A 23620-nucleotide genomic window follows, 5' to 3' on the forward strand; every position below is an offset into this window, starting at 1 on the left:
GGTTCCCATCGTGTGGGACAGGTTCATTAGCATTTAGCTTAGCAATTTAAAGGATTCTGGATTGACTAGGATGATGGTGATGATGATGATGATGATGATGATGGTGACGAAGATGATGGTGATGATGATGGTGATGATGATGATGATGATGGTGACGAAGATGATGGTGATGATGATGGTAATGATGATGGTGATGGTGATAATGATGATGGTGGTGATGAAGATGATGGTGATGATGATGGTGATGATGATGGTGATAGTGATGATGATGATGGTGATGATGATGGTGATGGTGATGGTGATGATGATGATGATGGTGATGATGATGGTGATGAAGATGATGGTGATGATGATGGTGATGAAGATGATGATGATGGTGATGAAGATGATGGTGATGATGATGGTGATGAAGATGATGGTGATGATGATGATGATGATGATGATGAAGATGGTGGTGATGATGATGGTGATGATGATGATGGTGATGATGATGGTAATGATGATGATAATTTATTGATGATGTCACTACTTTATCAATTATAGTGACATAATCACCAGATTAATAACATCTACAGTCGGGTGATGATGTCACTACTATATGTATGATGTCATCACTTAGGTGATGATGTCACTACTGTATTGATTATGTCACCACTCGGGTGATGTCTGGTGACCGGTTTGACCTTGAATCAGGTTTTCCTGTTGAGGTGTTGTGAGGGGCGGAGCTGCCCTCTGTTGGTGCATCATTAACCAATCCAGTCACTTGTCACTGATTGATCTTTATTATTGGTTATTGATCACATTTATTGACCGTTACTCTAGACACACATCTGACACAAACCTCAGGTACGACAGGTAGGAGGGGGCGGGGCCACCTCCTCCACTACATAGTTCAATGGTTGACGTGACAACAGGAGATCACATGACACACACACACACACACACACACACACACACACACACACACGGGAGGTTCACAGGTTACACGACACAGATGAGTTAACACAAGATGACCAGTACTCACAGACCACACCCCCTGCTCACACACACACACACACACACACACACACACACACACACACACACACACACACACACACACACACACACACACACACACACACACACACACACACACTCACACACACACACACACACACACACACACACACACACACACACACACACACACACACACACACACACACACACACACACACACACACTCACACACACACACACACACACACACACACACACACACACACACACACACACACACACACACACACACACAGGACTCCACAGGTTTTTGGCTTCAGACGTAAAAACATTCCTGAACTTTACGTAACAGACAGGAACATAAACAGACGGCCAGGGGGCGGGGCTCTGCAAGGAAGGGGGCGGGGCTCTGCTTCCTACCCGCCTGAACACACAACCTTTATAGAAAACATGTGTAGAACCATAAGGGGGGGGTTGCCACGGAGACCAGAACCAGCAGCTACGCCTCCGTCTCCACGCGGCACAGGTGACAACAGGTGAGGTCAAAGGTCCAGAGGGTGGGGCTGGACGGAGGGGGCGGGGTGTCACACGGCGTTGGTGATGATGAAGTTTCTGTGATGGTCGCTGCTCGGCTCCGGGGTGATGCTCTTCAGGAGACGCTGTGGGGGGGGGACAGGTGTCGTTAGCTCAGAGGGGCTAAAGCTATGCTAGCTTAGCATAGCCTATGTTAGCCTATGTTAGCCCAGCCTACGTTAGCCTAGCTAGAGGTGGATGTGAATCACCACCAGACACAAGCAGCCCGTGTGCGTCTTGTGGGACACGCCCCTCCACCCATGCTGCTGCGTGCTGATTGGCCGGTGGCGGCGCACCTGCTTGAAGGAGCCCTTGGCGTGCAGCAGGTGGTAGACCATGTAGGCGGGGACGCAGACGAAGGAGGACACCCCAATGCAGTAGCCCAGCACCGTGGTCCAGGGGGGGTAGTCATAGTGGAACAGACGCACCTCCGGGGGGAACGCCAGGAAGCTGATGATGATGAACTGGACACAGACACCACATCACACGTCAGCACGGCGCCACGCTCCCATTGGCCGCTGCGCACGGGGGGGCTCACCAGCAGGAAGCAGGGGCAGATGGCGACCCAGCAGACCCTCCAGAAGCAGCCGGGGTAGAAGCCCAGCATCAGCTGCACGTCGCCGCAGAATCGGCTGGTGCCTGGGGGGGGCAGCGAGGAGTCACATGACCTCGGTGAAGTCACATGACCTTGGTGATGTCACATGACCTCTGTGCCGTCATGACCCGACTCACCGTAGAACCAGGAGACGGCGATGACCTCCAGCAGGACCACTGTGATGACGGCCGGGCCCGTGGCGTACTCCTCAAACAGCTTCACCACGAAGGCCCCGCCCTGAAAGAGTGACATCATCAGTATAACGTGACATCATCAGTATAACGTGACATCATCAGTATAATGTGACATCATCAGTATAATACGACATCATCAGTATAATACGACATCATCAGTATAACGTGACATCATCAGTATAACGTGACATCATCAGTATAATGTGACATCATCAGTATAATGTGACATCATCGGTATAATGTGACATCATCAGTATAATGCGACATCATCGGTATAATGTGACATCATCAGTATAATGTGACATCATCGGTATAATGTGACATCATCGGTATAATGTGACATCATCGGTATAATACGACATCATCAGTATAATACGACATCATCAGTATAACGTGACATCATCAGTATAACGTGACATCATCAGTATAATGTGACATCATCAGTATAATGTGACATCATCGGTATAATGTGACATCATCAGTATAATGCGACATCATCGGTATAATGTGACATCATCGGTATAATGTGACATCATCGGTATAATACGACATCATCAGTATAATGTGACATCATCGGTATAACGTGACATCATCGGTATAATATGACATCATCGATAGAGTGTTACATCATCAGTATAACATGACATCATCAGTAGAGTGTGATATCATCAGTAGGGTGAGGGAGCTGATTGGAGGACAGACAGGTGGGTGGTGGGCGGGGCCTACGTAGGTCAGTGTGGACAGGGCTCCCAGGTAGCACACACACACCAGACCCAGGACGAACGCCTCCCGCCTCCGGACCAGAACCTGAGGGAACTCATCCAGCATGGCGGTGATGACGCCCTCCAGTCCGGCGAACTGGACGCAGAACCAGAACCAGAATCAGAACCAGAACCAGAATCAGAATCAGAATCAGAATCAGAACCAGAACCAGAACCAGAACCAGACTCAGACTCAGACTCAGACTCAGAACCAGAATCAGAAACAGAACCAGAACACAGACATAAAACAGCAGCGGCGCCCGTGGGCGGAGCCTGGAGGACTGACCGTGCTGTCCAGCCCCAGCATGATGATCATCAGGAAGAAGATGATGGAGAAGAAGGAGGCGGCCGGCATGTTGGCGATGGCCTCGGCGTAGATGATGAAGAGCAGGCTGGGACCTGGGGGGGGGGGGGCACACGCTCTGAGGCAGCAGCACCAGGAGGCTCCTGGACCCGGGTCCGGGTCTGGATCCAGACCCGGGGCCAGACGGGACCTACCTGCGTCTTTGGCCACGGCGTCCACGTCCTGATGCCTCATCTCAGCCATGTAGCCCAAAACGGTGAAGATGACAAAACCAGACAGGAAGCTGGTCAGACAGTTAACGGAGGAGGTGAGGAGAGCGTCTCTGAGGGGGAGGAGTTGATGATTAATCAATAACATCTGATCAAACAGACCCTCCTCTTCCTCAAACCTTCTCTCACCAGATCACATGACTCAAAGCGACCAATGAGACACTGAGAAGAGGTGAAAGGTTAAACGGAGCTACAGTCAGGAACACCTGTTTTTTATTTATTTATGATGTTATTTTGTTTATTTATTTTTATAATATTCTGTATAAACGAATGTTTTTGTCTTCCAGGCCTGTGATTGGTCCGTCTCCCGTCGCCGTGGTGATGCTCTTACTTGTAGCAGTTGTTGTGGAACGGGTTGTAGCTGGCGAAGGCGAGCAGGACGCCGAAGCCCGGCCCCAAGGAGAAGAAGATCTGGGCGGCGGCGTCGATCCACACCTGGACAGGTGATGGGAGGGGTCAGGGGGAGGAGTCAGGGGAGGAGTCAGGGGGAGTTAGGGGGAGGAGTACGGGGGAGGAGTACGGGGGAGGAGTTAGCCGAGGGCGGGACACCTACCGTGGTGCTGAGCAGCTTCTCCCAATCAGGCTTCAGGTAGAAGACCACGCCCCTCCAGGCCCCGGGCAGAGTGGCCCCACGGACGAGCAGCACCAGGAGGACCAGGTAGGGGAAGGTGGCCGTCACCCAGACCACCTGAGCACAACCACAACCAATCACAGCAACAGGGGGCGGAGCCCCGGGGACCACTGGCCGACATTGCTAACGGCTGTAGCCTCTAAGCTAACAGTGTACTGCACCTCCCCCACCTCCCCACCCCCACATCTGGAGGAGGTGTCAGGAGTCACTGAGGGAGGTGTCAGAGCTCGCTAACATGCTAACATTCTAACAGGAGGGTTGCTCCTCATGATGATGCAGCTCCTCCTCCTCCCCCTCCTCCTTTACCTTCCCAGACATCTTGACTCCCTTCCAGATGCTGAAGTAGACGACGGTGAAGATGAGGAGCAGACAGAGGGACAGCTGCCAGCTGACGGAGCCCAGATGATGAAGACCAGGAGAGCGATGGACCTGGAGGACCTGACGCCTGGAGGAGAGGAGGAGGAGGAGAGGCAGTGATGGAGGACATCAGTTTTATTTGAACTCAGCTGAGCTCAGAGTCAGGATTCATGTCAGAAACAGGAAACGATCCAGGAGTCAAACCCGAACCTGACTCCTCTCTCCTCCTGACTCCTCCTCCTGACTCCTGACTCCTCCCTCCTCCTGACCCCTCCTTCCTCCTCCCTCCTCCTGACTCCTCCTCCCTCCTCCTGACCCCTCCTACCTCCTCCTTACTCCTACCCCCTCCTGGCTCCTCCCCCTGTACTCACATGTAGAACTCCTCGGCGGGGGAGGTGGAGGAGTTGGACCAGGACACGTTCTGGTCGCTGGACATGTACTGGTGGCAGTGGGCGGTGTTCCAGCTGTTGGAGCAGGTGCTCCAGGGGAGGGCGGAGCCAAACGATGACATCAGGTAGTACAGCGCCCACGCCATGATGGTGTTGTAGTAGAACGCCACATAGAGGGCAATGATGCAGATGGCGAATCCTATCCCTGGGGGCGGAACCAACTAGTGTTAGAACTAGTCTCTAGTTAACTGGTGTTCAAACTAGTCTCCAATTAACTACTGTTTAAACTACACTCTAGTTAACTGGTGTTAAGCTAGTCTCTAGTTAATTGGTGTTTAAACTAGTCTCTGTTTAAATGGTGTTTATACTAGTCTCCTGTTAACTGGTGTTTAAACTAGTCTCCAATTAACTACTGTTTAAACTACACTCTAGTTAACTGGTGTTTAACTAGTCTCTAGTTAACTGGTGTTCAAACTAGTCTCCAATTAACTACTGTTTAAACTACACTCTAGTTAACTGGTGTTTAACTAGTCTCTAGTTAACTGGTGTTTAAACTAGTCTCTGGTTAACTGGTGTTTATACTAGTCTCTAGTTAACTGGTGTTTAAACTAGTCTCTGGTTAACTGGTGTTTATACTAGTCTCCTGTTAACTGGTGTTTAAACTAGTCTCTGCTTAACTGGTGTTTAAACTAGTCTCTGCTTAACTGGTGTTTAAACTAGTCTCTAGTTAACTGGTGTTTAAACTAGTCTCTGGTTAACTGGTGTTTATACTAGTCTCCTGTTAACTGGTGTTTAAACTAGTCTCTGCTTAACTGGTGTTTATACTAGTCTCCAGTTAGCTACTGTTTAAATTACACTCTAGTTAACTGGTGTTTTAACTAGTCTCCGGTTAACTACTGTTTAAACTACTGTAGTCTCTAGTTAACTAGCGTTTAAACTAGTCTCTAGTTAACTGGTGTTTAAACTAGTCTCTAGTTAACTGGTGTTTATACTAGTCTCTAGTTAACTGGTGTTTAAACTAGTCTCTAGTTAACTGGTGTTTATACTAGTCTCTAGTTAACTGGTATTTAAATTAGTCTCCAGTTAACTACTGTTTAAATTACACTCTAGTTAATTGGTGTTTAAAACAGTCGGTGGTTAACTGGTGTTTAAACTAGTCTCTAGTTAACTGGTGTTTAAACTAGTCTCTGGTTAATTCATGTTTAAACTAGTCTCTTGTTTACTGGTGTTTAAACTAGTCTCCGGTTAACTACTGTTTAAACCAGTCTGTAGTTAACTGGTGTTTATACTAGTCTCCAGTTAACAACTGTTTAGACTCTAGTTAACTGGTGTTTAAACTAGTCTCTAGTTAACAACTGTTTAGACTCTAGTTAACTGGTGTTTAAACTAGTCTCTAGTTAACTGGTGTTTAAACTAGTCTCTAGTTAACTGGTTCGCCGTCTGTTGACTAATCTTCCTTTCTTTCTCCTGGTGACATCTGGTGACATTTCTTGTTAGATGTGATCATTTCATAGATCATACCATAGAGTGTTTTTCTGGGGGGGTTACTGATGTCGTCAAGGGGCGTGGTCAGGAGGTTAGCCACCCCCCCAGTGTGTGGGCGGGGCCTCTGGGCTCCTACCTTTGAAGATGGGGCAGATGTGCTTCCAGACGGAGATGCAGCCGCTGCGGTGGAACTGGCCCAAAGCCAGCTCCATGTAGAAGAGGGGGACACCCCCAAAGAGCGCCATCAGCAGGTAGGGCAGCAGGAACGCCCCTGGGGGAGGAGCCAGAGGAGACAGTTAACCACCAGATGATGATGATGTTCACCCTAACCTGATCACACGTCTCTGGTCCTCACTATCCACTTAGAGTGTGTGTGTGTGTGTGTGTGTGTGTGTGTGTGTGTGTGTGTGTGTGTGTGTGTGTGTGTGTGTGTGTGTGGTGGGCGGGGCCGTGGGGGGGCAGGGGGGCAGATAAGGGCTGATTGAGCTGCCGGCTTCAGGTTATTAAACGCGGCCGAAGGCGCCTTCTCATAAAAACCACAATTAATACTGCGGCCTCCATCAGGGCCCCCCCACCGTCCCCCCCTGTCACTACACTCGCCCACCGCCCTCGACCGCTACCCGCCCCCCCACCGCCACCCACACCCCCACCCTCCAGACGTACAAATACAGCACACAGGAAATTGCAAAGATTTTATTATTGCAAACTCAATAAAGGTGGAGGGGGGCCTGTTTTCTGCTGGGGGGGCGGACGGGGGCGGGGTTTATCCAGCTGTTTGGTCGCGTCTCTATCTGTTCACTCAGATCCAGTCAGAAACACACAAACAAACAAACAAACAAAGAAACAAACAAACAAACAAACAAACAAACAAACAAACGGTGATGAACTCCATAATGCCATCTGCTAATTAGCCCTTAGCATTTGGTAGCAGTTAGCCACTAACTGTTTGGGTAGATGGCTCCTCCCCCAAACACCTGATGTTTGGCGTGTTGTTTGTTTGCTGTTTTGTTGTGACCTGTTGTGTTGTTTATTTGGTGTTTATCATTGTTTATCTCCAGCTGTTCTCTTGTTGTTTGTTCTAGTTGCTGTTTTGGGGTAATTTGTTGTTGTTGTTTATTTGTTGTTGTTGATCAAACACGTTTAATTCTCAGTTCATGAACCCCTCCCCTCACAGACCCCATCCTTCACAGGCCCTGCCCCCGGCCCCGCCCAACACAGGCCCCGCCCCTCACCTCCTCCGTTCTGGTAGCAGATGTAGGGGAAGCGCCACACGTTGCCCAGGTCAACGGCGTAACCGACCACCGACAGCAGGAAGTCCATCTTCTTGCCCCAGGTCTCCCGGGGCGACAGGCTGGTCTGCTGGACCACCAGGGTCCTGAAGGAGGCCCCGCCCCCTCCCACCGCCCCCGAGGACGCGCCCCCGGCGCCGGAGGCGGTCCCCTCCCTGGGGTTCTGGGGGCTGGAGGCGGTGAAGCCGTTGGACACCTGCTGTCCAGAGGGGGGGTCCGGGGGGGCTCCTTTCTCTACTGCCCCCTCCAGCAGGGGTCTCCCGTTCTCCTGCTGCGTCCCCTCCTCCTCTCCCCCCGCCTCCCTCTCCTCTTCATCGTCCCGTCTGTCCGACAGCATCGTCATCATCACGGCGGGCTCCATCGCGTTAAGGCTGGGGCGGGGCTTCCACTGACGGGGGCGTGTCAGACGCTGAGCCCATGAGGGGGGCGGGAGTCACAGCAAGAAGACTAGTCAGGGCACGCAAAGGATTCTGGGAGCTCCTGGAGGACACTGGGGGTGGAGGACCGGAGGGGGAGTAGACAAAACACACCTGAGGGGGAGGAGACAAAACACACCTGAGAGGGAGGAGCCAACCACACCAGGAAGTCATTGTTTAGCTTTTAGCTTAGCATGAACACATGATGTTTCCATTGGTTCTTATGGTCACATGACCTCATGATCTGGGTCTGGAAGCAATCAATCAATCAACCAACTAGTTAACCAACCAACCACCCAACCAACCACCCAACCAGTCAAGCATTCAACCAACCAGTTAACCAATCAACCAACCAGTTAACCAACCAACCAACAAACCAGTTGATCAATCAACCAACCAGTCACCCAACCAACCAACCAGTCAACCCACCAGCTGAGCAATGGCTACTGGTCAGATCAATAACCAATCGCCTGATCGATCAGGTTGCACCGGGCGAGTATTGATGACATCATCAACACAACCTGTGGGAAGGATTTACTTGAACTCTGTCCAATGAGGCGCCTCCAGCTGCTAAAGATGCTGTCAGCCCCGCCCACAGCTCTGATGACATCATCAACCCAGACATACAGAAGAACCGAGCCGGATCCAGTCCAGAACCCAATCCAGTCTAGAACCAAATCCAGAACCTGATCCGGTTCAGAATCTGATCCAGAACCTGATCCAGAACCTGATCCAATCCAGAACCCAATTCAGAACCTGATCCGGTGTGGATTTGATGGGGTTCTGGACCGGATCCAGACCACATGTGGGTTCAAGAGGAGTGGAATTAAAATCAGATGTTGAGAAAGAAAAATCAATGTGGATCTGAGCAACACACACACACACACACACACACACACACACACACACACACACACACACACACACACACACACACACACACACACACACACACACACACACACACACAGAGACACACACACACACAGAGACACACACACACACACACACACACAGAGACACACACACACACAGACACACACACAGACACACACACACACACACACACACACACACACACACACACACACACACACACACACACACACACAGACAGACACACACACACACACACACACACACAGACACACACACACACACACACACACAGACACACACACACACACACACACACACAGACACACACACACACACACACACACACATACACACACACACACACACACACAGACACACACACACACACACACAGACACACACACACACACACACACACAGACACACACAGACACACACACACACACACACACACACACATACACACACACACACACACACACACAGACACACACACACACACACACACACACACACACACAGACACACACACACACACACACACACACACACACAGACACACACACACACACACACACACACACACACACACACACACACACACACAGAAATGGGACCAATCAGATCGGCTGAAACAAATATTAAAAGGTTCAAAGCTCCAGAGGAGCTGAACTCATTGATCCTCCGTCCATCGATCACGAGAAGATCGACTGGTCACCTGATTGATTGATTGATTGATGTCATTAAAATGACAGAAGTTTGTTGTTTAACATCAGTCTCCTGTTGAACCTGCAGGAGGTTTGTTTGTTTGTTTGTTTGTTTGTTTGTTTGTTTGTTTGTTTGTTTGTTTGCAGAATCACTCAAACAGGAAATCAGTTTTTCTCGGCTTTGAGATGCATCAATAAAATTCTCTTCAATATTGCAAAATTTGACATTTTTGGAAAGGATAAAGAGGAAGAGGAGGAGGAGGAGGAGGAGGAGGAGGAGGAAGAGGGAGAGGAGGAGGAGGAAGAGGAGGAGGAAGAGGGAGGAGGAGGAGGAGGAGGAAGAGGAGGAAGAGGAGGAGGAAGAGGGAGAGGAGGAGGAGGAAGAGGAGGAGGAAGAGGGAGGAGGAGGAGGAAGAGGAGGAAGAGGAGGAGGAGGAGGAAGAGGAGGAGGAGGAAGAGGAGGAGGAGGAGGAGGAGGAGGAAGAGGAGGAGGTTTTCGTCTTCTTAATTTTTACATGAATTAATTTAAATACTTCTTGTGTTGAAATCAAACGGTTTCTGCGGCCGAGGATCAAACCTTCAACTGTTTACTGACCTGAGCCTCTGTGTAAACACAAACAAGCAAACAACAACAACAAACAACAAAGACAAACAAACAAAACCAACAAATTAAAGACCAGAACAAGCAAAACAAAGCAAACAAGCAAACAGCTCTCCTGCTGGTTCTAATGGTTCCCACCGGGTTCTAACGGACGCCGGTGGGGGTTCTGGTTCAGGTCTGACCTCCTGCTCAAATAAATCAAAGGTCTTCAATCATTCACCGAGTGGAACGCTCCCCGAGTGGAACGCTCCCCGCTCCTTCTTCCTCCCCGAAAGAGGAAGAGGAGCTCATCTTCACCTCAAGTTAGTCAAGTTGGTAGAACCTGAACCTGAGCGTGGACCAGAACCAGAACCTGGATCAGAACCAGCACCAGAACCCGGTGGACCTGCACCTGAAGCGTACCTGAGAGGAGCTGCAGACGCAGAATCCAGAGGAAAGTTGAGAGGATCAGCTGCTCGTCAGGAGCCGTCGGTCCATCTGATCCTGATCCTCCCCCGTCCCTGTGCCTCGCTCGCCCTCTCCCTCTCCTCCACACACACACACACACACACACACACACACACACACACACACACACACACACACACACACACACACACACACACACGTGCTGCGTTCACAGACGCTCAGACAGAATCGGGTCTCTGTCGTTCACACCTCCTGCTTTTTAGTCTCTTTCCTGGATGTATTGAGGCCCCGGAATGGGGGGCCCACAACACCCCCCACACACACACACACATGTTGCCCCCCACCCCCATAGGGTCTCCGACAGGGTTAATCTGGACCGGATCACTTTACCGTCCTGAACATGAAGCTACTTTAATGATTTTATTTCTTAACCCCCCAGATCCCACCCCTAACCCCACCCCTAACCCCGCCCCTAACCCCACCCCCCACCCTCCCCCCTGAGAGGCATGAGGAGGAGTAATAAGTAAGTGTAGCTACCAGGGGTTAGCTCTGGTAGCTAGCTATAATGGCTCCACCTCTTTTATGTCATGTGACTCTTCAGATTTTTGTTGTCTAACGAGTGACTAGAGGAAGGGGCGTGTCCTATACGTTTACAACACGACAGCTCTTTCCTGATTGGTCAGAGGTAAAGGCCACATGCCTCCGCCCCTTGGTGTCCCCCATGAGAGGTCAAGAGGTCAGAACCGACTCCAGATGAAGCTTCTGTTGGACCCGTAGCATTCCCCTCCTCTTCCTCTCCTCTACCCCTCCTCTTCCTCTCCTCTTCCTCTCCTCTTCCCCTCCTCTTCCTCTCCTCTTCCCCTCCTCTTCCTCTCCTCTTCCTCTCCTCTTCCCCTCCTCTTCCTCTCCTCTTCCCCTCCTCTTCCCCTCATCTTCCTCTTGTCTTCCTCTTGTCTTCCTCTCTTCTTCCCCTCCTCTTCCTCTACTCTACCCCTCGTCTTCCCCTAATCTTCCTCTTGTCTTCCTCTTGTCTTCCTCTCCTCTTCCCCTCCTCTTCCTCTTGTCTTCCTCTCCTCTTCCCCTCCTCTTCCTCTACTCTACCCCTCGTCTTCCCCTAATCTTCCTCTTGTCTTCCTCTTGTCTTCCTCTCCTCTTCCTCTCCTCTACCCCTCGTCTTCCCCTCATCTTCCTCTTGTCTTCATCTCCTCTTCCCCTCCTCTTCCTCTCCTCTTCCCCTCCTCTTCCCCTCCTCTTCCTCTCCTCTTCCCCTCCTCTTCCCCTCATCTTCCTCTTGTCTTCCTCTTGTCTTCCTCTCCCCCTCCTCTTCCTCTCGTCTTCCCCTCCTCTTCCCCTCCTCTTCCTCTCGTCTTCCCCTCCTCTTCCCCTCCTCTTCCTCTCGTCTTCCCCTCCTCTTCCCCTCCTCTTCCTCTCCTCTTCCCCTCCTCTCCCCCTCCTCTCCCCCTCCTCTTCCTCTCGTCTTCCCCTCCTCTTCCCCTCCTCTTCCTCTCGTCTTCCCCTCCTCTTCCCCTCCTCTTCCTCTCGTCTTCCCCTCCTCTTCCCCTCCTCTTCCTCTCCTCTTCCCCTCCTCTCCCCCTCCTCTTCCCCTCCTCTTCCTCTCCTCTCCCCCTCCTCTTCCCCTCGTCTTCCTCCTGATGGAGAACTTTATTCCAGAAAACATTTCCAGAGAAAAACATCCTGACTAATCCCCGCCTACTGTTGACACCAAATGAACCAAAACATGATTGTTAAAAATTCCACTGACCTCTGACCTGCTTTGTGTTTGTAACCTTTAGCCTGTCCAGCTAACCTGTACGCTGATGACGCTGCTGTTTACGGCCACTGACTGGTTGGAGGTCTGATTGGCTGAGCGTCACGAAACCCGAAGTCTTAAATGTTTCCTACGTAGCATACAAGCTAACAGTGGTTATAGCTGTAGAACAATTAGCAGAAGGTTGCTTCATCGTTAGAGTCTTAAATTAGCCGATAGCTGCAATGACTCTTAGCTTAGACCAGAATACGTCGATGTTGATTGAAGTGAGTCGTAAGTAAACAGGAAGTGTCTCGTACATAGCATTACATCCTCACTAGCATTAGCCTCCTTCTGGCAGCATGCTAATAGGGCTGGGCACTAACAAAGAGAATTAAAGCTAAGCTAGTTTTACAGTCTCTGGAGCTGCTTCCACACATGGACTCCATGCTAACCGCTAGGCGAGCTACATGCTAACTTCTGCCTCTGACAGGAGGAACACCTGGACGGTGAGACAGGAAGTTACCTGCTGACGCTGACGACGCTGTCCTTACTCACACCTTGTGGCCATAAGTGTGTGGACACGGGGCAGAGGTTCTGATTGGAGGTTTGGGGCGGGTCTCTGGTCGGGCGTCTCCTGCAGGACGTCCTGTCGTCCGTGCAGCTGAACCCGATCACACACACCACACGCCTGGGCTTACGGCGCCGCTAAACACCGAGGCGCTAAGCTTCACTAACAGACGCTAATCCAACATCCTTGATGCATATTTATCAGAGCGAGGAAGAGGAGGAGGAAGAGGAGGAGGAGGAGGAGGAAGAGGAGGGAGGGGCAGAGGCACAGGAAGTGAGAAAAGTGCACTTTCAGAAGTGAGAGGCGGATTACTGAGACTAACCGACCCGTTCGGACCCACCCTCCAGCAGGCCGCCGGGCTGGACGGCAGTTAGCAGGAAGGCCTCGGGCTAGCCCCGTTAAAGGCTAGAGGCTAAAGGCTAAAGGCTAGAGGCTAAAGGCTAGAGGCTAAAGGCTAGAGGCTAAAGGTTGGCCTCTAAGGTGGGAAGGGGTGGGTGGATGGTGGGGGGTATCATTCCAATCAGCATCAGCTGAAGTACTGGGTTAATCCTGGAAAACACACACACACACACACACACACACACACACACACACACACACACACACACACAGCTGAAGTGACAGAAGGTCTGACGTGGCTGAAACGGCTCACGTGAAACAGCTGGAGCTGACAGTCACCAGGATGACCTCTGACCTCAGGCAGGGGGCGGGGACTAGTTTGGAACTGAAACTGAACTTTCTGTATGTGTTTAAACAGGAAGTGAGCAGTGAAGCAGGGTGGAGCCGCTGCCGGGGTCAAAGGTCGTTACCCCCACCGGCAGGGAGACACTAGGGAGGGAGCCGCTTCCTCCTGACACTTCCTGCTTTTAACATTCCTAAATAACCAATCAGAGAGGAGGTGTGCGCGCACACACACACACACACACACACACACACACACACACACAAAGTTGAGGGAGTAGATCTCTGCTGCTCCAGAGGTTAAATTGATAGAGACAGGAAGTAGAGACGTCCCAGCGTCCCCTGCAGGAGGGGCCATGAGTTAGCATGGAAACGCTTCACAGAGGTTTCCACGTACGTGTCTTTAAACATGCCAACAACCAATCAGAAGCAGGACTGTCAACATGTTAGCAAGGTACTAGCACTTAGCCACAGGTTAGCATTCTGCTAAGAGACAAAGAGGAGAAACAAAGACAGGAGTCGGCTGAAAAAGAAAAACCTTTATTAATCTGTCTAGAATAACAGTACTTCTTGGGGGAGGGGCTTCAAGTCCTAGGGCGTGGCCAGGGCCCCCATTGGGTCCCAGGCGGGGAGCAGGACGGGCTCCTGCTGCATCACCTCCAGGACGTCAGGGGGGAGGAACTTCCTGTCCACCACCACCTCGTAGACGTACTCAGAGAACCAGTCGTCCGTCATGATGAGGTAACCTGCACACAGGAAGGCAGCCAATCAGGGCCCCGCTAGGGGCGGGGCCAAAGCACAGCACGAAGGGCCTGATAGTAGGGAAGACCGGAACCGAACCGGTCTGGAGCCGATCAGCCGGTCACCAATCAATAATCACCACGAGCTTGACCGATCATCACGTCACGTTAGCAGCTGTTTAACGTTAGCAGCTGTTTAACGTTAGCAGCTGTTCAACGTTAGCAGCTGTTTAACGTTAGCAGCCGTTTAACGTTAGCAGCGGTTTAACGATAGCAGCCGTTTAACGTTAGCAGCGGTTTAACGATAGCAGCCGTTTAACGTTAGCAGCGGTTTAACGATAGCAGCCGTTTAACGTTAGCAGCGGTTTAACGATAGCAGCCATTTAACGTTAGCAGCCGTTTAACGATAGCAGCCGTTAAACGTTAGCAGCCGTTTAACCATAGCAGCCGTTTAACGTTAGCAGCCGTTTAACGTTAGCAGCGGTTTAACGATAGCAGCTGTTTAATGTTAGCAGCCTCCAGGAGCAGGAAACTCCCGTCTCCACGGCAACAGGCCGTCCTGGTTTCAGAACCAAACCTTTATTTTTGTTCCAGTGCTTTAAGAACCTGAACCGGAACGCCGAACCTCTGGTTTGTGGGCTCACACGTGTGTGTGTGTGTGTGTGTGTGTGTGTGTGTGTGTGTGTGTGTGTGTGTGTGTGTGTGTGTGTGTGGAATCCGACGAAGCATGACTGACCTGAAATCTCTTTCAATCCTCAGAGGAATGTGGACGGATAAGACACGGGATCAACACGAGAGAGAGGACGGTCAGGGGCGGAGCCGACCACCCGCCGACCAATCACAGCACCGACCGCCAACAAGGACCTGAAGCCGACCCCCAGGTCCAAACAACCGCCAGAGTTATGGATGTTATAGACGGATGTTATAGATGGATGTTATAGATAGATGTTATAGACAGATGTTATAGACGGATGTTATAGACGGATGTTATAGATGGATGTTATAGATAGATGTTATAGATGGATGTTATAGATGGATGTTATAGATGGATGTTATAGATAGATGTTAGACAGATGTTATAGATGGATGTTATATATGGATGTTATAGATGGATGTTATAGACGGATGTTATAGATGGATGTTATAGATGGATGTTATAGAGGGTTATAGATGGATGTTATAGATGGATGTTATAGATGGATGTTATAGATGGATGTTATAGAGGGTTATAGATGGATGTTATAGATGGATGTTATAGATGGATGTTATAGATGGATGTTATAGATGGATGTTATAGAGGGTTATAGATGGATGTTATAGATGGATGTTATAGATGGATGTTATAGAGGGTTATACAGTGGATGGATGTTATAGATGGATGTTATAGATGGATGTTATAGATGGATGTTATAGATGGATGTTATAGATGGATGTTACAGACAGATTTGACCCTTCTGAAGCCCTGACTGGCAGCAGGTGTGAACAGATGTTCTTCAGACATCTGAAGGTTTAAATCAGGATCTGAAGGTGGATTATGGACCGGCTGACAGAAGTTCCATTAGCCGGACTCATTGACCAGGTTCTTCATGTCAGTCAAAGGTCAAAGGTGATCATCTACTGCTCTTTGTTCCTCAGATTCAGAAGCGCTAGTTTCTTTGTGGTCACGTGACCAGAACTAATCACACCTGGGGGACAGAATGGTGAAGCATACCTTTGTTCCCGCGGTCGTCGCCCCAGGAGTTCTCCACCCTCCACTTCTCATAGCCGTCCTTCCCCTCCTAAGAACAAAAGAGAAGAGAGGACAGATGGTGTCCAACAGCTGGACTCACTTACTAGACAGGAAATGACATCACTGAGAAAAGCTGCAGCTGATTAGAGCAGCGTAAACAAGAGTCCCGCTGCACTTCAGGACTCTACGCCTGTTCATACGATGGTAACAGCTCTGTATGTCAGATCATAGGATGGTAACAGCTCTGTATGTCAGGTCATAGGATGGTAACAGCTCTGCATGTCAGGTCATAGGATGGTAATAGCTTTGTATGTCAGGTCATAGGATGGTAACAGCTCTGCATGTCAGGTCATAGGATGGTAATAGCTTTGTATGTCAGGTCATAGGATGGTAACAGCTCTGTATATCAGGTCATAGGATGGTAACAGCTCTGTATGTCAGGTCATAGGATGGTAACAGCTCTGTATGTCAGATCATGGGATGGTAAGAGCTTGGTATGTCAGATCATAGGATGGTAACAGCTCTGTATGTCAGGTCATAGGATGATAATGGCTTTGTATGTCAGGTCATAGGATGGTAACAGCTCTGTATGTCAGGTCATAGGATGGTGACACACCTTGTCTGTGACGGCGGTGAGGATCATGGCGTGGGTCATCATGGAGTCTCCGTAGATCAGTCGCTCTGCTTTAGACATGTTCTTCACAGAGATGCCAAAGACCAGCTCATGATTGAACCTGTGGACACGTCAAAACACGTAAGACTACACAAGACTGCACAAGACTACATAATACTTCATGACATAAGACTACTCTACACAAGACTTCATAAGACTATGTAAGACTACATAAGAATACATAAGACTACCCTACATATGCCTACTCTGCATAAGACTACACTACATACGACTACATAAGACTACACAAGACTACATAAGACAACATAAGTCTACACTACATAAGACTACACAAGACTACATAAGACAACATGAGACTACACTACATATGACTACATAAGACTACACAAGACTACATAAGACAACATGAGCCTACACTACATATGACTACATAAGACTACACAAGACTACATAAGACAACATAAGACTACACTCAATATGACTACACTACATAAGATTACACAACACTACATAAGACTAAACTAGACTACATAACAATACATAAGCTCACCCTGCAAAAGAATATTCTACGTAGGACAACATAAGACAACACTATATAAGACTACACTGCATAAGACTGCATAAGTCTATACGAGAATATGTAAAACGACATATGACTACACTACATAAGACTGCACAAGACTATTTAATATGTAAGACTACATATGAATACATAAGACTACTCCATATAATTTAAAAAAAATAAATATTAAAATAAATATTAAAAAATAATTTCCCCGTTAGGGATCAATAAAGTTGAATTTAAGCGTTGATCTTTTATAAAACTACACAAAACAATATAAGACTACATAGGACTACACAAGACGACACTGCATAAGATGACACAGGACTACATAAGACAACACAGGACTACATAAGACAACATATGACTTCCTAAGACGACACTACTTAAGACGACACGCGTCTCTATAACGCCCTAATGACTTGGCGTTGTACTCACACGTTCATGTCGTTGATGCCCAGCTTCCCGTGGAAATGTTTGCCGACGTCACAACCAAACCACACGGCCTGGGGGGGACAGCGTTGGGTTCAGGTTCAGGTTCAGGGTCAACGGGGTCAGAGCGGCACACACCCACCTCGCCGTCTTTGATGGCGGCGGCAGCGGCCTTCTTCAGCAGCTGGATGGGCTGGTTGTTGTAGCGCGTGTTGGCCCCGCCCACCATGTTGCTGAGGAACTCCACGCTGTACAGCTTCCCGAAGGGGTTCTGGGGTCGGGGGTCATTCACCAGGCACACCTGAGCACACGGGTCATCAGACACAGCGTCTCCATGGCAACGGGTAACACGGTCTGCGGTGTACCTTGTCCTGGATGTTGTACAGGGGCTTGACGTGCTCCCGGTAGAACTCCTGGGGGGTCATGGAACCCATGCGGTGGAAGTTCTTGTCCTTGTCCCTGTACTCCCAGCAGAAGGTCTCTGGAGGGCTCCCCAGGCAGACGCTGGCCACCCGGAACACCTGCACAGAGGACAGGGTCAGGACCGCCCCAGGGGTCAGGACCGTCAGGGGATCAGGACCGCCCCAGGGGTCAGGAGGCCCTTGGGACCTCGGACCAAACGGGGACCAGAACCACGTCACCATCAGGACTGGAACACCTGCTGCCCCCACAGAGAGGGAGGCGTCGGTACCACAACCAAAACCGGTACTACTGGTACTGGTTATCACGCTAAACTTGTTAAACGTGTTTAACTAGTACCGCTAAACATGTCAAACATGTTAAAGGTGTTTCATGTGTTTAACGTGTTACACGGGTGGTCGCTACCCTCGGTGACACAAAGATGTTTGGAAAACAAACACTTCCAGGTGGACAAACGCGGAGGTGAAGCCCCGCCCCCTGTCGTGCAGAGGGGAGGGGTCTTGGTGAAGCTGACGTGAGACACGAGCAACTGTTTAAACAAGCAGCTGCCCAGCCACACACACACACACACACACACACACACACACACTAGTTCTCTCCAGGTTGGTGGGGGTGGGGTCGGCAGGTGTTTGTTTTCTCACAGCGACCAATCAGACGGCTCACAGCTGGACTTCGTGCCTCTGACTGTTTTGTCTTTCAATCAGTAATCATTGTTGTTGACACACACCAGTGTGTGTTTGTCACGCGTGTGTGTGTGTGTGTGTGTGCATGCGTGTGTGTGTGTGTGTGTGTGCATGCGTGTGTGTGTGTGTGCATGCGTGTGTGTGTGTGTGTGTGTGTGTGTGTGACATTATCCGGTCCATCAACGAGAATGAAAGCTTTCTAACGTTTGTTCCTGGAGAGAAGCGATGAGAGGATGATGACCTGAAGCTCTCATATCGTCCAATCAGAGCGCGCCCTCTGCTGGCCACACCGAGCAGGTACAACCAGAGCCAATCAGAGCGCGCCCTCTGCTGGCCACACCGAGCAGGTACAACCAGAGCCAATCAGAGCGCGCCCTCTGCTGGCCACACCGAGCAGGTACAACCAGAGCCAATCAGAGCGCGCCCTCTGCTGGCCACACCGAGCAGGTACAACCAGAGCCAATCAGAGCGCGCCCTCTGCTGGCCACACCGAGCTAGGAGCCAATCAGAGAACACCATCCCTTCTACCTCAGACGGTTGCTAGGAGACTGATGAAAAAGATAAGTGCTACAAACCATCGGGAACTGACCCAGGACCAGGACCTGGACCCGGATCCCGTCCTCACACTCACCTCCTCCGTCATGGCGTCCAGAGCCTCGGACAACTCCGCCTTGCTGGCGTCGCTGGCCACCATGTTCCTCAGCCGGAGGCAGTACTCTCTGAGCTGTGGACACAGACAGCGGTCAGTGCCGCCCCCCCCCGGGGCACCACGCCCCCCGGCGGCTCTGGACACACCTTGTGGTTGAGGATGTCGTTCATGCGGCGCGACGCCTCCGAGCTGTGTGACTCCGGGAAGCACTTCTTTGGAACGACGCCGTACTTCTCTGGAGAGGGCAGAGCACACGTTTACGGCCACGCCCCCCCCACACACAAACGACACGGCGCCACGGCAACCGACCGATGAGGTTGACCAGCATGTCCCACTGCCCCCCATCATTGGTGGGGTTGGAGAGCAGGAACTGGACCAGGCGTCCGTCCACCGGCTCGTTCCGCCGTGCCGTCTCGATGCAGGCGTGCAGGAAGTAGTAGCAGCGCTCCACCTGCAGGAAGGGGGGGGAGACAGGAAGCGGGGCTGGTCATGTGACATGAACAGGATGCAGGAAGTCAGCTGTCTCAGGTGAAAAGAAAAAAACAATGGTGGGGAGATGTGAGGGCGCTACGCTAACGCTCAGGGAGCAGCTGGTAGCTTAGCATGCTAGCATCACCTGCTAGCAGGAACAGGTACTTCCTGTCACAGAGCGACGACCTGATTAGCTGTCAGAGGTTCTTCCCCGGGGGTGTCAAAGTTATTTTAGCTCAAGGGGGGCCACATGCAGGAATATCTGTTCTCTAGTGGGCGGGGCCAGTCAAACCATGACATCACTGTGATCACAGCTGTCTGGGATTGAACCAAATCAATAATCAATAATCCACAAACAAACAGCTCTGATGGACCAGAACCTCTCCCCACCGGGGGCCGGATCCGGCCCGGGGGCCGTGTGTTTGGCACCCTGTCCCAGCGGTGTGGGGGAGGGGTCCTGACGTGACATCAGCACACAAAGCAGGGCTTTAGCCCCACAATGGATGATCAGAACCCCCCCTCACTGAGCGCCGGCTGACCCGGGGCTCTGCCCCCCACCCCCCACCCCGCTGACCTGGTTCCAGAAGGCCCCCCACCCCCCTCACCTTGTCCCAGAAGAACAGGTAGGACTGGCTGAACTCAAACTCCTCCATGTTGAACTTCTTCATGAAGGGAAGACGCATCACGTTCAGGCAGGAGAAGATCCAGCAGCGCCCTGTGGGGGGGCACCAGACGGGGGTGAACAGTGGTTGTGACCTGGACCGGCTCACACCCCCCACCCCACACACACACCTGAGTTCTTCTGGTTGGTTATTGCCCCCCCCCCCACACACACACACACACCTGAGTTCTTCTGGTTGGTGATTGGCTTGCCCTCGGTGGGGATGGCGTGCTGGAAGGTGTGCACCGTGTCCTGGACCGTCTGCCGGTGGAGACACGCCTCCAGGGGGTCAATGCAGGTGGACACGTTCTGGGCCAGCAGGTAGCGGGGCTCCGCCCTCAGGCGCTTCAGGAAGGACGACACCTTCTCCGGGCTCAGGGCTGAGACAGGGGCGCAGAGACACAGGTGAACACACAGGTGAACACCTGACAGAGACACAGGTGAACACCTGACAGAGACACAGGTGAACACCTCCTCACAGAGACACAGGTGAACACACAGGTGAACACCTGACAGAGACACAGGTGAACAACTGACAGAGACACAGGTGAACAACTGACAGAGCCACAGGTGAACAGACAGGTGAACACCTGACAGAGACACAGGTGAACACACAGGTGAACACCTGACAGAGACACAGGTGAACACCTCCTGACAGAGACACAGGTGAACACAACACAGACACAGGTGAACACCTCACAGAGACACAGGTGAACACAAGAGAGACACAGGTGAACACAAGAGAGACACAGGTGAACACAAGAGACAAAGGTGAACACCTCCTCACAGAGACACAGGTGAACACAAGAGAGACACAGGTGAATACCTCTGAAGGAATGTCACACACCTGACCCCCACTTTGATCGGTATTAATTATGGATTATCTAGTTTTATTTGCTAGAAGGAAACATAATTTTATATACATATTAATATGTATATTTACAAGTTTTTATAAATGTTATATATATATATACACACACAGTATATCTTACAGACACTGGAGGTCATGTGACCCCAGTGTTCTCCAGAGGTCACATGACCAGTCAGCTGATGGTCCCACTGACCAGCCCGGGTGAACAGCAGCTTTAAGCTCCTCCCAGTTGTTTCCATGACAACATACAAGATGAAAACACAAACAACGGTTCACCAGGTTAGTCACATGACCGGGCGTAAACCAGCGGGCGGGGCTTCAAGTGGCGCCGCCCCCCTACAGGTAGTGATCAGTGAGGGGGGGCGTTGTGGACACACAGACTCAGATGACGTGGACAGACCCCCCACCCCTCCTGTGAAGACCTTATCAGGGACAACAAACCGATCCGGTTCCGGTTCAGAACCACATGAACCGGGTTCAAAACGTTAACGACATCACGTGGTCAGGGACCAGCTGAGCTGCCCCGGTTAGCTCGTTAGCCGCAGCAGGACTAGCCGGTTAAGCCCCGCCTCCATCAATCACGACAGTCTGACTTCTTCCTGCTAGCCTAGCAGGCTAACCGGCCCAGAGAGAGGCGCTAGTGAGGCTAACCCACTAACTAGTGACTGAACTGGTTAGCTGGTTAGCCGGCTGACGCCCGGCCCGGGGGCTCCATCCCGGTGAACTGTCACCCCAGCCGCGGAAGCATCGGCGCTAACGAGGCTAACGGAATGCATGCTAACGTAGCCGGTTAGCTCCGGGGCCGCTCCGGCTGAACTCCGGGCTGCGCTCCGGCTGCAGCCGACACCAGGCCGGGCCAGCCGGCCCCGCCGAACACCTACCGGTGAACATGGTTCTGTGGACCCGGCGGAACCGCGTCTGTCGTCCAGAAAGTCACCGGCTCTTTGTTCCGTTCATTCACCGACAGCAGCCACTGGGAGCTCTGGTGCGCTCGTTTCCAGTCCCGGCAACTCGCAGCTGGGCGGAGTTAGCGGTGTGTTTGGACTGACGGCTAGACCCCGCCTTCCTCTGCTCACAGGGGGAGGAGGAGGCGGAGAGAAGGAGTCCACCGGGTGTCAGGTGACACACGGCCGTGGACCGTTATGCGTTCAGACGTGAGAAACCGGAAGAGTCCAGCAGAAATAACAAGAAAAAAACAGTTTTAACTTTATTGAACAACTGGGGGACACAAAAATGTTTAAAGACACAATAAAGATCCTTATTTATTTACATTCATTTACTTATATATTTATTTGTTTATTGTGACTGCTGTTTCCTGTCTGTGATGACTGTATTCTAGTCACGTATGTTGTATTTGTTTACTTATTGTTCTATGTTGTACGGTTGTATTGAGCAGTGGTAAATAATTCCCTCTCAGGATCTTCATCCTCAGTAACTTTTATGTCCTTGTTGAAAGTTCTCTGAACAGCTTTTAATCATTTCTTTAAATTCTGATGAATTTCTACCAGAAACTTTTCTTTCTGCTACAATTTATGAGAAAATTCTCTTTAAAATTCAACGCCATGTATATTGTGCTTATTTGACACATTATTGTTTATGTGGGTTCCCATAGAAACATATCAACCAAGCACAGATATAACACATGCTACCTACATAGCCTACTAATAACCTACGTAACCTACTAATAACCTACGTAATCAGTTCCTGTAGACGTTAGTTGAATCAACCCGTCTCCAGGTTAGACTGTAATCATTCCCAGACTGTACTGAAATTTATTAATAATATTTAGTTAATATGAATCCATTTTAAGCTGACAATTACATTTTATTTTTAAATATAGTACTGTAAAATCGTCTCCTTCTCGTCTTCATCTTCTTCCTCACTGTGGGTCACGGGGGTTGCTACAGGC

General features: G+C 50.6%; 2 protein-coding genes across 3 annotated transcripts; both read right to left on the reverse strand.

Annotated features, from left to right (window-relative positions):
• Positions 1-763: 763 nt before the first annotated feature.
• On the reverse strand, positions 764-13155 carry slc6a4a (solute carrier family 6 member 4a). The gene is made up of 15 exons (XM_068317173.1): positions 13134-13155; positions 10855-10979; positions 7793-8379; positions 6697-6831; positions 5058-5280; positions 4636-4774; positions 4252-4386; positions 4030-4133; positions 3624-3751; positions 3412-3524; positions 3091-3222; positions 2308-2407; positions 2114-2214; positions 1872-2039; positions 764-1661 (listed from the first exon to the last, which is right to left on the reverse strand). Exons 3-15 carry the CDS (start codon positions 8208-8210, stop codon positions 1587-1589), a joined length of 1971 nt encoding a protein of 656 aa, XP_068173274.1. The 5' UTR covers positions 8211-8379; positions 10855-10979; positions 13134-13155; the 3' UTR covers positions 764-1586.
• A 1228-nt stretch (positions 13156-14383) lies between these two features.
• On the reverse strand, positions 14384-22868 carry blmh (bleomycin hydrolase). 2 transcript variants are annotated; one of them, XM_068317174.1, is made up of 12 exons: positions 22593-22868; positions 20972-21220; positions 20785-20894; positions 20018-20159; positions 19855-19943; positions 19691-19783; positions 18322-18477; positions 18099-18257; positions 17963-18030; positions 16945-17062; positions 16311-16377; positions 14384-14605 (listed from the first exon to the last, which is right to left on the reverse strand). In XM_068317174.1, exons 1-12 carry the CDS (start codon positions 22600-22602, stop codon positions 14451-14453), a joined length of 1416 nt encoding a protein of 471 aa, XP_068173275.1. In that variant the 5' UTR covers positions 22603-22868; the 3' UTR covers positions 14384-14450. The 2 variants fall into 2 exon arrangements, with proteins under 2 accessions (XP_068173275.1, XP_068173276.1); XM_068317175.1 differs by having other exon boundaries at positions 21023-21220; positions 22593-22861.
• Between the last annotated feature and the right edge of the window lie 752 nt (positions 22869-23620).

The sequence above is a fragment of the Antennarius striatus genome, chromosome 6 (genome assembly GCF_040054535.1).
Source record: "Antennarius striatus isolate MH-2024 chromosome 6, ASM4005453v1, whole genome shotgun sequence".
NCBI lineage: Eukaryota > Metazoa > Chordata > Actinopteri > Lophiiformes > Antennariidae > Antennarius > Antennarius striatus.